This window comes from Channa argus, chromosome 3 (assembly GCF_033026475.1).
Source record: "Channa argus isolate prfri chromosome 3, Channa argus male v1.0, whole genome shotgun sequence".
In the NCBI taxonomy this organism is placed as follows: Eukaryota; Metazoa; Chordata; class Actinopteri; order Anabantiformes; family Channidae; genus Channa; species Channa argus.
This window is the reverse complement of record NC_090199.1, coordinates 27,894,704-27,907,793: the sequence shown is the minus strand read 5'-3', so window position 1 is coordinate 27,907,793 and position 13,090 is coordinate 27,894,704. Positions and strand designations below refer to the sequence as shown.

The window sequence follows — 13,090 nt, the reverse complement described above, 5'->3', positions numbered from 1 at the left end:
AAGAATTCATTATTTCAACAGCTCAGCACAGATCAAGATGTCTAAACTGGGAACGCTCCTAGTTAATTATCTAAACGGATCTTGTTTGTCTTGTCTGCATTCATTCATACATAATGACGCCGTAGCTCTTCACTCCACTTCCATGCCCTCCAAATTGTGCATGGCCAAGGGGGGGGGGGGGGGGGGGGGGGGGGGGGAGCTACTGGAGCTGGCTATCTGAGATAGAAACCCAATTATACTGAAAAGCGGAAGCGGACACGCTTATTGTTTGTCAGGGTTTGGCAGAGGATCTCGTTGAGCTAAAATGTCAGGTACTTTTCAATTAGCCTGAGCTTAAATGCCTCCAGTTTAGAGACAAGAGTTTGGTTTAATAAGATGGATCAAACCGTTAAAAGCACCTGGTTGATGCGGTGGACAAGGCAGCCGAGAAAAAAGGAGTAATAATTATGAATATGTGCGTCAACTCTTTTTGCTTTCATGTCCTGCACTTAGAGCCATGCACATCAATAGAGTTTGATACCTAGTGTTTGTCATGAATATTCATGGCGGGAAGTAGCAAGAGTGATTTGATTTGCTAGGAACTGTCAGTGCACACAGTTTGCTAAGTTAACATCGTTCCACATGAATACATAGAGACCTAAGAGGTACTGTTAACTCATTAGTAGTACTGCCACTATCCCCTGATGTCTGTTAGCATCAGTGTTAGAACTATTTTATTAAGTGGCAACTGACAGTGAATGGCAGTGGCATATTAACTTAATCTATGACAAGTGCAAGCACTGATCATGATCCAGGTCATAATAGCTCAAGAGTCTACCAGGGGATGAAATACATATTTTTCAAATGTTTCATATTTTTCAGTTCAAATGTTTCACCAACTCATTTTTTAAAAAAAGCTTCCAATATAATAGGATTTACTAACACAATAACATTTTCAAATGTATGGTTGGAGGAAGATGGCTTACGATGCATTCAGAAAGATTCAGAGACTTTTAAACACTTTTAAATTAAATTCTACTTAATCTTAATTCCAATTTGCCTTATTCTTCCCCTAGCTGCCAATGGCTATGTTCCATACTGCTCTATACCAACTCTTAAACTGAAAGTCTAGATATAACCTTCTCAGGACCCAGAAGCAACGTCAGATCATGGCAAACACTTGGATGTGGGTAAAAATGGGTAATTCCAAATCCATGTGTTTTATGATCTGCCACCAATCTGGGTAAAACTGGAGTTATAGTTCTATATCACTAGATTATGTCTAGTTTTAGAGCCAACCCCAATTAAGAATTGGATACTGAGTACCTCATTGACCAAAATGACTTGCAGTTTTTGTGTCTTGAAAACAGATTTTTCACTGCGAACCATGAGTGAGCACACAATCTCAGCAGCACTGTATTCGTTTCTCATAACACACCCATGCCACTCACAAATCTTTCTCCAGTCTATTCAGGTGAGCATTTGCACATTTGATCCTTTTACTGGCTTTCAACACACATAAATGGGAATAGATCAGTCTAATTATATAGTTCTTTTAGATTTCAAATGTATAATTTTGGGGTTTGTTTGTGATGCTGAAATTTTTGCCCATTTTCTGTGACTTTTCAGTTTATTTTGGGGCGTTTATGTGATGAATGCAGAATTTACAATACCCCAAGTGATCACTATGTCATCCAGGTATAATTTTATTATTTTTGTTTAGTGCTGCAACTGCATTTCTGGAGAGGTCAGTTCAATTCCACTTTATTTATATAGTGCAAATTCACAATAAATCTCAATAATCACAGTAAGGTCCTTTTCACTAACAAACCCTGAAAGTCTTGAGTTTTGAATGAAGACTAAATTACCCCATGTTTCACATCATTGTGTAAGACATAAACTCAGTTATATTAATCTGGTGTCATAGGGAACTCAGGACTCACAGGACTGTAAATGGCTGCTGGTGACCCATTGCATTAAATATCAAATCGAGGCTACAAATTGAGTACATTTAGTTGGGGATAGAGAAAAAACTATTTTTTTTTGCTTAAAACAAATACTTGATCAAGTTTAGGGAGGCTCTCCTGTCATCGATGGTGGTCACAATGCTGAGTGTTGGCAGGGAACAGGAAATGAACAACAACAGTCTTTTTCTTCTGAAAATAGAACCTGCAGTTGTTTAGAGTTCAAGCAAATGACACAGAACATTGTATATTTCAACTACTTTTTGTAGTATTTGGCCACATAGACAGTTTTATGTACAGCTTTTTTTGAGAGATGCAGCTTTGTTACACGGTCTGTGGATAATACTGCCTAACCTCCAAAGACACCTTGCTCTTTGAGTGGTTTCTAATGTCTTTTTTATCAATGTTTGGAGCATCTCTGTGAAATTCCACTCCACCTCCACCTTCCACCTTTATTGTGTTTGGGTGACAGCCAAAATTGTAGAGGCAGGTATGTCAAAACCTTGGCACATAAAAATGAAACTATCTGCATAGCTGATGCCACAAGGGGCAAAAGAGAAATATTCTTTTCCCTTTTTTTGTGGGTGAACTGATCCTTTCTCTGGGTTCTGGCCCTGGCCAAGGGGAGATGTTGAGACCTTTAGCTGGTCCAGCACATGTTTACGACTGACATTTATCAACCCCTTGCGAATACTTTACTCTCTCCCCACTAGACCTTCTCCTCCTCTTCTCCTCTGACTGCCCTTTGGCTTCAGTTATGAGGCTCAGTACCTCAGGCTTAAGTACAACCTGAATCTAATGTTTGTTTGCCCTCAGCCTTGCATGATTTATATTTCTTCATAGTACATACATGGTGCTTCATCAAACGCAGAGAGCTGAAAAATAAGTAGAAACAATTTTCCAAAGTAATTTGTCTTTCTGTGGCTGGTTCTTTAAGAAACACCTTGAAGCACTTGCTTTGGAGAACAGCTTAAACATATAAGACGTTCACAAAGATAGGTTAGGACATTTTGCTGGGTAAAAAATGCTGTAAACACATTTGACTTCAACAGGAATTCTCAGACACACAGTCACATAGAAGCTGGCAGCCACCAAGAAGGCGCTTCTCACATAATAGGATAAATGTGAACCAGCCCTGACCACCAGTTTAGCTGTGCTCTGTCATGTAAAATTGATTTCAAATATAACACAGCAGCTGGCTCCTGGGTTCCTACTGACTCTGTCAATCTTAGTTTGAAATTCTAACCTCGGGTGCATCATTCTTTGTTGGTAAATTGCTATTTTTTGCAGAGAAATCAAACCAAACATGAAGTCAGTAAAACCAGCTGATTAACTTGTTTTAAATCCTTTCCCACCAAGTAGCATTGTCACTATAACACTAGAAAAGGACTTGTTCCAAACAGAATAAATCTTAAGCGCTTTTCTTTGTTGCCTGTTTTGAATGCTTTCCAATAAGAACCCTCCTAAAGTCTGACAGTCACAAAAAAAAGTCTATTTATTGCAGAGTATTGCAGCAAATTAGGCACAGATTTATAGAGAGCAGTCATAATCCCATTTACTGTGTGACTGTGTGAAATGGGAAATATGAAGCTAATTTCATTAATATTCTATCTCCCAGTATTTACAGTACTGCAGCAGAATTAACTCAAGTATTCCTTACACATATCTTAAATGTCCTCCAGTCTGCACATATACGCTTCATTAACCTTTGTCATTTTCAACCTTTTTGGCCACATAATTCGCAGCCTCTCGTGCACACACGTGCACGCACCCACACACATAAATTGCATTGTTGCACAGGGTGAAATGTTATTCTCATTCTGTAATTGTGCAAATGCAAATTACTTTATTTAAACACCGCTGATAAGAACAGTTTTAAGACTAGGACCTCTTTTTATTCACAAACCATTTCAGATTCATTAGTGGTACATTGTTAATGAGACATTGATAAGATTTGTTAGCAATGAGCCTACTATATGTGAAGATGGATACATATAAAGAGGTTCACAAACCTGATTGCAAGTTGAAATAATAGTGCAGAGATATTCACTTCTAAACGTTTATGATTCAGGCTCATGATTCTAACCAAAAAGAGAATTTCATGAATTTCTGTTTGGCTGGTTGACCCCACCAACATTCTTATTTACTGCAATAAAACAGATGTAAAATAAAATTAATAAACAATAACATATAAGACTAATATTTGAAGAAGATGCTAGCTGTCTTTCCTGGTGATGCTCTGCCAGGGCTTTACTGCAGCTCTCTTCACTTCCGGCTTGTTATTTGGCATGTTTTGCCTTCAGCAAGTGAAGCGCAGCTTGGTTGGATTCCAGTCAAGTGATAGACTTGGCCATTGCAAAACTGTTTTGCCTTAGCCTAGAGTTGCTGTTGCAGTATGGTGCAAGTTTGTCCATCTGTACTATGAAACTGAGTTTTGAAGCAGTTAGCTGAATCTTGGGAGATGATACAGACCTAAATAGTTGCATATGCATCCAAGATTACCTCGAAAAGAGGTTTAAGTGATCGGGTCACACTCTGTCTTGGTGGTCATTCAAATTTTAAAAGCTCAAATAGGGTCTAAGTGAGCTAACCTTTAAGATATTTATTTCTAACCCTTTTGGGGATTTGGGCACATAACAACTCTAACACAGTATCTAACAGGGTTCTGGCAAATCTGTTAATGTGCACAGACGTTGAACAACATTATTATGTCAAGTTTTGTGTGACTGGCCACCAGAGGAGGAGGTCTGAAGTAAAAAGTTGTTAATAGTCCAGAACACAATACATTGTTGTAAAAAGTTTTTACAGGAAATATTTGCATTTTACATTGGCAGCATTTACACTACATATTTATAAGTGTTAAAAGTACACGTTGCTTGCTGGTAATCTGAAAGTAATTAAAAATCAACATCTTATTAGTTTCTCTTTACCTGTTTAACAAAACAGGCGTTATAACTGCAACAAAAGAACTTGTAGTTTTACATAGCTTGGAGAGGCTTTTGCCCTTAAAACAATATTAATAGCTGCCTGCAGCTGGATCTGAGAATTCAATAACAATGATGCATATTGTAGATACAGATTGACAACAAAGGCTAAAAAGCACACTAACCACTTCAGAAATTGTTTTTATTATAAGTATTGATTGGTTGGCTTTTAAGTAATAGTTGCCCCTTAAATGTTTGTCCATGTCATTGCCAGTTAGTGAAAACAAAAAGCTTTCAATATACGGAGTTATGAAATATAGAAAAGAATGACATTTTCTTAGCTGATAAAGATGCGCTTTTTCCACCGGTATTTTCTTCTCGATCTGAACTCTGAAGTCCTTTTTTCTCAAGGTTTTTAAGATAGATTATTCCTTTATTTCATAAGATGAAATAAGATAAAGCTGGGCATTTAGCAAACATAATAGACTGTACAACATAAGTTAAGGGATCACAAATTTTGTTTTGAGCATCGACTGCAGGAAATCTGCAGATTGAGCATATATATATGTATATATATATATATATATATATATATACATATATATATATAGTGTCCCTTTAAGCATCCATTCACCAAATCAGTGGCCAATTATAAATATGTCTCAAATCTCAGATATTGTTTGCTGCAGTTCCAGAGAGTGAGCAAAACAGTAAGTGAGATTAGCAGTTTAGAGCTCATTGGAATGTACTGGTCAGCATGTGAGCTCACATATGAGGCATTATATCTGCCTTCTGTGATTAATGAACTGGTGTTAGTAGGTCCGCCCACAATGGCTGCTGTTACCCAAAAAAATGCTGACAAATGACTCAAAAGCATAAGAAACCAGCTGTAAGATGGAATACTGAGAAGGATGTTGACTGTGAAATGGTAGATTCTTATTGTCGCTGTCGTCTGACGGCACGATGGGTGCACAGAGACTGTCGTGCAAAAAGGCCAGGCCTAAACCAAATGTAAGCTTGTGTGTGATACAGTGCTTTCTCTGCACCTGCTCAACAACTTTTATTGACCATAAGGCGTCACACAAGCTCCTTTTGCACAGCCCATTACAGGTAGGATTATTCTGTCTTCTATGAAAGCCAGACAGCACAACCAGCACAGAGGGGTCATTGTTGAGATTGTGGTCAAATTGCTCTTAAGGAAGGGTCAACTTAACACCAAAACGCATCTCAATTTAAAAAAGGGTTGAAGACTTGCGGTGGCCCTGAGAGCTCAAAGCACAGCAATATGAGAAAACAGATGCAAATATACAATGTAAAAAACAACTTATTTAATTTGACAATACAGGCGCAGCATTTAGAAACGCGCAGCAAAAGCCGCAACACAACAGGAGCAACTAAAAATACATTTACAAATCTAAATGTCTATTACTTTTTAGTTTCCCCGGAAAACATTGCTGTGACAGTTGTCCAACGGTTCCAGGGGACAGTAAAAAGTGGTGGACGTTTAGTTGCACGTGTTTTCTCAGATTGTTGTGCTTTGAGCTCTCGGGGCCATCATATCCATGGGACTATGCAAGATAAGATAAGACGTTATTGATCCCACAGTAGGGAAATTCATCTATTCCAGCAACAAAAAAATAAAGCACCAGATATTACACCTCACATTAAAAAGAATATTGCAAAAGAGCACAAACGTTTCGTAACAGAGACAAAAGTTACTCCCATAACAACCATACATACACACACACACAAACATTGAACTCTCATTTGTGTATCACTGTATTACTGTGCTGTCCAGTCTAAAAGCTGCGATAGTGCTCCTTCTTACACTGGGGCTGTGTCAGTCTTGTGCTGAAGGAGCTGCTCAGAGCCTCCAACAGTGTGATGCAGGGGGTGGGAGGTGTTATCCATGGTGGTCACCAGGTCTGACATGCATGTTTTGCAATGATGGTACATTACCTGCACTACCTTTACTGAGAGATATGCTTTGCTTTGAGAAGCAGTGTAAAGCACTTTGAGTACCAATAGGTAGAAAAGCGTTGTATAAGTGCAGACCATTTATTATCTAAACAATCTGAATTCTACTCTATATATGATGTATAATGTGATTACTTCCTTTGCCGTAAGGAGATGGTTTTCAGACCTTTAATCTGATCATACAGTGATAACACAGCTTAAGTTAAAGCGTATGCTTATGCTAAAGTTTAAGATTTTATATTGTATAGTATGTTGTGAAAGATTATTGCTTCTCCTGCCAGGGGCACCTGCAGAAAATTCCGAATGGCCTTCCTAAGGGGTAGCCAATGATTTTTATAGGAGCTACATGATTAAATACCAAGTCAGAGATAAATACATAGGACCTATCTGCACAGTGACTATGTTTAAATGTAATGTATGATTTATCACACAGATTATGAAATAAAAATCTAATTTGATCTTGCCTCATAACCTCTGCTAAGACCAACAAAGAAATATTTGTTCTTTTACTAGAGGAAAAAGGCTTCTATAGATTATAGCCTGCCTGGTTATGAGGTACAATAATAAAGGGGGGTTTACTATTCATAGTCACAAACCTTAATTTTTCTCTATGTCATTATATACATTTGTTTAATTTGTTCCCTGCTTAGAATAAAAATGCTATTTTTTATATTGGATCTGTATATTTTAGTGAACATTTTAGTGAAGGCTTTTGGCTTGTCCCTTTAGGGGTCGCCATTTTTATTCCGGATGCCCTTCTGCCGCAACCCTCCCATTTTTACCGAGCCTTGCACCAAGGTGGCCCTCGGTGGCTGGGCGGAGGCAAATAAGGGATCAAACTGGACCATTGGACTGTAGACTTAAACGACAAGAGCAAAGAGCAGGTTCTTGCTGGATTCATATAGACATGAACTCTCACTTCATTCATTCGACTTGTAATTTCAATTCAAAATTTTGGCAAAGCAAATACTGTTGTACTCTTTGGCATAAAACCATATTGCTGCTCATGATTTGCATTTTTAATTTGGCATGTGTTTTTTGTCAGACGCCCTTCCTGACACAACCCTCTGCATTTATCCAGACTTGGGACTGGCACAAGAAGACACTGGTTTGTGCCCCCTTGTGGTTACATTCGATTTACATTTGATAGTTCCTGAACTTTCAGAAAATAATATCCATCTTGGCTCTTGTGGTAGAAGCCGAAGTAGATGATCCTTATCCCAGGAAAAAGTTGTTTTAGTGGGAAAGGGGCATTAGTTTACACGGGGTGTTTTTATTCCTGACAGTGTTGTTAGTAGACTTACTGTAAGAAAACACATGTATGTAGTTAAATGCAGCATCAGGCCTCATAAACATACATACACAGACCCACATGTGTGCATCTTCCAGGTCTATGCTACTGTTCACTGCCACTAATTATAAGCACGCGTGTGTCTTGAGGTTTGCTGTTACAATTATACTGTATTAGCATTTAATATTATCCAGGGATTTCTTTGTGATTTTCCTGGGGACTGTGCAAGAATTTAGCAAAAAAAAATAAATAAATGAATAAATAGTTGGACCTCTAAGACAAGAAAGAAGCTCATGGGAAATTTGTGCTTTCAAGGCCTGACTGAGCATAGCTGGTGAGAATGAAGACAGAGAGAGACCAACATCAGAAACCTCAATGATGGGCCACACACACACACACACACGCACACACACACACACAAACACATTTGCGTGATGCACTACACTAACACACTGAAATTATTATTTGAGATATGGGATCATCAGTGGAGAACTGACTGCTGATGACATGTTTAACATGCTAATCTACAGCCACAGTTGTAGTAATGTGCTTTGTAGCTCAGATATGCTAATCAGTCTTGATTGACTTGTCTCTGTGTTTCCTATCTTCTCAATACTGCAGACACACACATACACAAGTGGGTGAACTGCAGGGAAATAGGGAGTAATCCAGTAAAATGACTGAATAATAAATTTTTTTTTACTAAATCTGTTGCAGCGTCTTTCGTTTTTCTGAGGTGGCTAAAGTAGGCAGGAAATATTGTTCCTGCTGACAGTTTCCTAATTATATCCCTTTGTTCTCATCAGATCATGCTGCTTACTGATCCAGAAGTGGAGAGCAGTCTGCTGATCAGCTCAGATGAAGGAGCGACCTACCAAAAATACCGGCTGAACTTCTACATCCTTAGCCTGCTGTTTCACCCAGAGCAAGAGGACTGGATTCTGGCCTACAGCCACGATCAAAAGGTGAGAGAACAGGTGGAGGCTAGTCTAGTAGTTGGCTGTATCTCTGATAAGCTCAGTGTTGAGTCAGATGAGCAGCAAGAATTGGAGGATGCAGTGCCTGTGAGCTAGTTATATAAATGTGAGATCCTGTTGCACAAGAAAAAAGAAACATAAGTATGGATTGTATGATTCAGGTAGCTCAAAATTCACATATTATTTTCAGTTGGTAAGAAAAAAAAAGAGGGGAAAGTATGGTTTTGAATTTAAAAAATCTAAAGCTGGATCTAAAGTCTAACCTTTTACAACTAAATTCTTATAGCAAACAAAATTAACCTTTTTAAAATCCAAATGATAGATTGAAATAATTATTACTAAAACTGTTATTTAAGAATGTATTAGGGTGAAATTTTGTCAAAGTCCGTTATGCAAACATACTGTAGATCTGTGTTCTATGTTCTTACCCTCTTGTACGGGACCTTTTGTTAAAAAAAGTGCCCCTCACTAAGGTTGCAGCATTTGTGGTTTCTATTGTGCGGTTCTTATGGTCCCTGAATGCATCCCTTATAGACACGTCCACTTGAACCGTGACATAGACGGTGGATGAGGGAGAGCCGGATACTGACCAGAGTGAGGGAACATAAATCTGGCGAACGAAGCATTTGCTGCTCACATTCATGTTCTTCAGTCGCAAAATGATCAATTCAAATCACTAGTGGTGTCCACAGCTAAAAATAATCTTGGTAACATTTGATTTGTCTTTCCTATTTTTTGCTCATTGATACAAATTTTCAATCGACACTAGTTCCAGTTTTCCACACCAGAGAAAAGATTTGGAACAGCATTTCTCTTCTTGACTTTGGTGACATTGCCCGATATAAATATATGTAGCATCCATATATTTTGTATATTTTTATAAATAGTTGCCGGCTTGAAGCCAGACACATACACATGCTCCTGACTTTTCTGCTGTCTCTCCTTCTTACCCCAAATACTGCAGTAGTTCTTCTTACATTTGTTCAGCAAAGCTTCTCTGCAGTTCTGTACAAACCTTCCCCCATCAAATTTGGAGGAAACTGAATTCTGTTATCTTCTGTTGATAATTGTGAGAGCAACAGGTTTGTAAAAGTTCAGTGAATTTATGTTATTCATCAGTTTGCATCCTGGCAAATATTAAGATCATTTATGCGTTAAAATAAATATAAATATTTAATAAATAAATATTTTTAAGACAGTGGGTTGGAGCATCAAGAGGGTGAGGAAAGCAGTGAGGGAGGTAGAGAGAGAGAGAGAGAGACACTTTTATCACTAATAACAGTAATCCATCCTCCTGTATAGAATAAGTACATCTTCATTTTACAGAGTGCTATGGTTCACAGAAAAGCATGTCATAAGTGGTGGTCACATCACTTTAGTCGACCCTAAAGTGTGTAGGTAAGCTCAGGCAGACAGTCAGGAAAAGACTTAACTAATCCAGTCTGGACCTGAAAGAAAGACGAGAGAGATACGTTGTCTCCACCACCTACAAATTGATGAAAGGCACGTTATTATTATTAAGTTGTTATTAAAATAATTACTAATATGCTGATATTTAGACCAAATTTAGTATGATTATTTGTAAATTTTCAGTATTTTATAACCAGTGGTGATTCAGCTGTGAGATTGGCACTTATTTGACTATTCAGGGTCCCCACTACAATACACCATTCAACAAAACAAGATGGTGTTCAATGAACAGCATTCTTTCAACACGATCATGCACAACTCTGGTCATACATAGCGTTAGGATGATCAGTCAGGTGAAAAACAAGTAAAACAAATGTTTTTTCATCAAAGTATTTAATGCACATTTAGCCAGTACTAATGTATCTTTATCTTCACAAGTAACAAAATGGTCAACGAGTGTACAAAAACTTATAGTAAAATAACAACAATTATATTGGATTGGATATTGGTGCAAAGGTTTGCATCCCCTATTGATAAACTTTAAAAAAAAAAAAGAAAATAAAAAAGACTGTCAACACTCAGTGCTTGATGAGTGGCACCAGGTGTGTTAAATTAGGTTTGCACTTCAAATTTCCAAGTGGGAAGATCTCCAAGGTGACAGTTTGCTGAGAGCAACAAAAACAATGGGATCAGGGAAACATCTTTGAGATGACCTAACAAATAATTTGTTACCATAATCCAGAAATGTAAGAAACCTGGATACACTTAGACAATTTACTCTAAAATAACTAGAAGAAACTTTAGAAAACTTGGTGAAAAGCTATATAACAATTCAAAACAAACCTCAAGGGACCTTACAAAGTCCTTACAGCTAGCTGGAATAAAAGTCCACATCTCCATCAAGCAATCTGCCAAAGTTAGAACAATTCTAACGAGGTTCCTCGAGGTTATAAAAGTAAAGAGAGGCGATTCAAAGTATTAGAGAACCTCATATAAAGGAGAATGCAAACTTCAGGAATGATATTATTTGTAATTTTTTATAACTTATAATTTATTTATTATAACTTTTTAAACACTGCTTGACCATTTTGATTATGAAAGAACATTTGTACTAGCTGAATGTGCTTTGAATATTATGTTGATAGTGAAACAATGTTTGCTTTATTATCTTATTCTTTGACACATAATGATTAAAAAAAAACAAAAAACAAAAAAGTGACAACGGAGCTGCTTGTGTTTAGGCACAATGTTAAACATTTTTATTAAAAATCATGTTCATATTTCTAAGGGTATCAGATTTGTGTGTGTGTGTGCATGTGCGTGTTTGTGCGTGTGTTTGTGTTTGTGTATGGCAAATACCAATAGAGTATTTTATAGGCACTACAAAACACCTGCAGTTGTATTAGTTATTCTTCAAACGTTTTTTTATGAACTATACTTTTGAAATCACTCTTCTACAGCTTAGAGAGTGTTTAAATGGTTTTCAAACACCGTTCCAATATAGGAGGTGATGTGCGAGCCAAAATACAGTAATTTCATATGGGGATGGTTAGACAGAGAAAGAAATGAGACAGGTGCAATTTGCATGTATTTTAAAATGACTGTTTGATTTAAGAAAATGCTTTCAGTTTTTTTTTCAGCTGTGATGAATGATGAAGGCATTCTTCATTGCTGAAGTGGATTTGTGTTTGTGTGTGTGTTTCCCCTGCCTTTAAGTGAACTTCCTCGAATGAACATCACATTTTTGCTGTGTATTGAGCACAATCCTGCATACAGCACACACATATACACTTTTACCACGTAGCCCCACAGTTCACTGTGCGATGATTCCAAGACACCCGAAGCTGCTAAACAACATCACATTTGTAATTCATTTTCAAGTTAAGTTCTCACTTTAGTTGAACTTCTTTAAAATTCATCTATGACTCCAAATTACTGACTGTACGTTATCCTGGGGAAATGTAGTGCAGTGAGTTAGTGTAGATATGAATCTGGGCTTTTATTCCTCCCTTTAAAAAATGATGATCATTTTACATATAAACAAATATAGAAAAGAATTTTAACTTGGCATTTGAGTCAACCTTTCATACTGATTCTTTGGACCATGTCTACATTCGTACATACTGCCTCCAGCAAATAGCCATATGCTTGCTCTCTCATTTCGACACTAACCAAGGCTTTTGCCTTCTACCGCCTACTGGGCTTTTATAAGCTACAAAACTAAGTGCCAGCAATCAGATTGAAAGCAATATATCCTAAAACTGTTAACATTTCTTGAGGACTGTGTGAAAGAGATTAGCATGCTTTAAGCAGTGCGGGTGGTGACTGACACGTTTCCCCCCTTAGGGGCCCAGTGCAGCTGTGGGTCTGCTCACTGCTGAGACAGTTCAGCACGAACCCGTATGCTCTACTTGACCTCGCTCCGCTCGGCCTCTGCTGGTACTGGCTTCTGTACAAACCCGCTGTCCTCGACTCTTCTCGTACAGGCTCCTTGTGTGCTGGAGAATACCAAGAAGACCACACGGGGACTTTGGGCCCTGGCAGATTTGTTCATGTACCGGGTCAAAC

The 13,090-nt window shown here is 37.9% G+C and overlaps 1 protein-coding gene across 6 annotated transcripts in view; it reads left to right on the top strand.

Annotated features, from left to right (window-relative positions):
* The window catches only part of sorcs1 (sortilin-related VPS10 domain containing receptor 1), a 169,342-nt gene that overhangs the window by 96,034 nt on the left and 60,218 nt on the right, over positions 1-13,090 (top strand). For all 6 annotated transcript variants that reach the window (XR_010913932.1, XR_010913933.1, XR_010913934.1 and 3 more), the window contains one exon: positions 8,942-9,100. Coding sequence is in view for 3 of the 6 variants with exons in the window: in XM_067499044.1 (XP_067355145.1) it covers positions 8,942-9,100 (159 nt within the window). In the remaining 3 variants the exon portion in view is untranslated. The remainder of the gene's footprint in view (positions 1-8,941; positions 9,101-13,090) is intronic.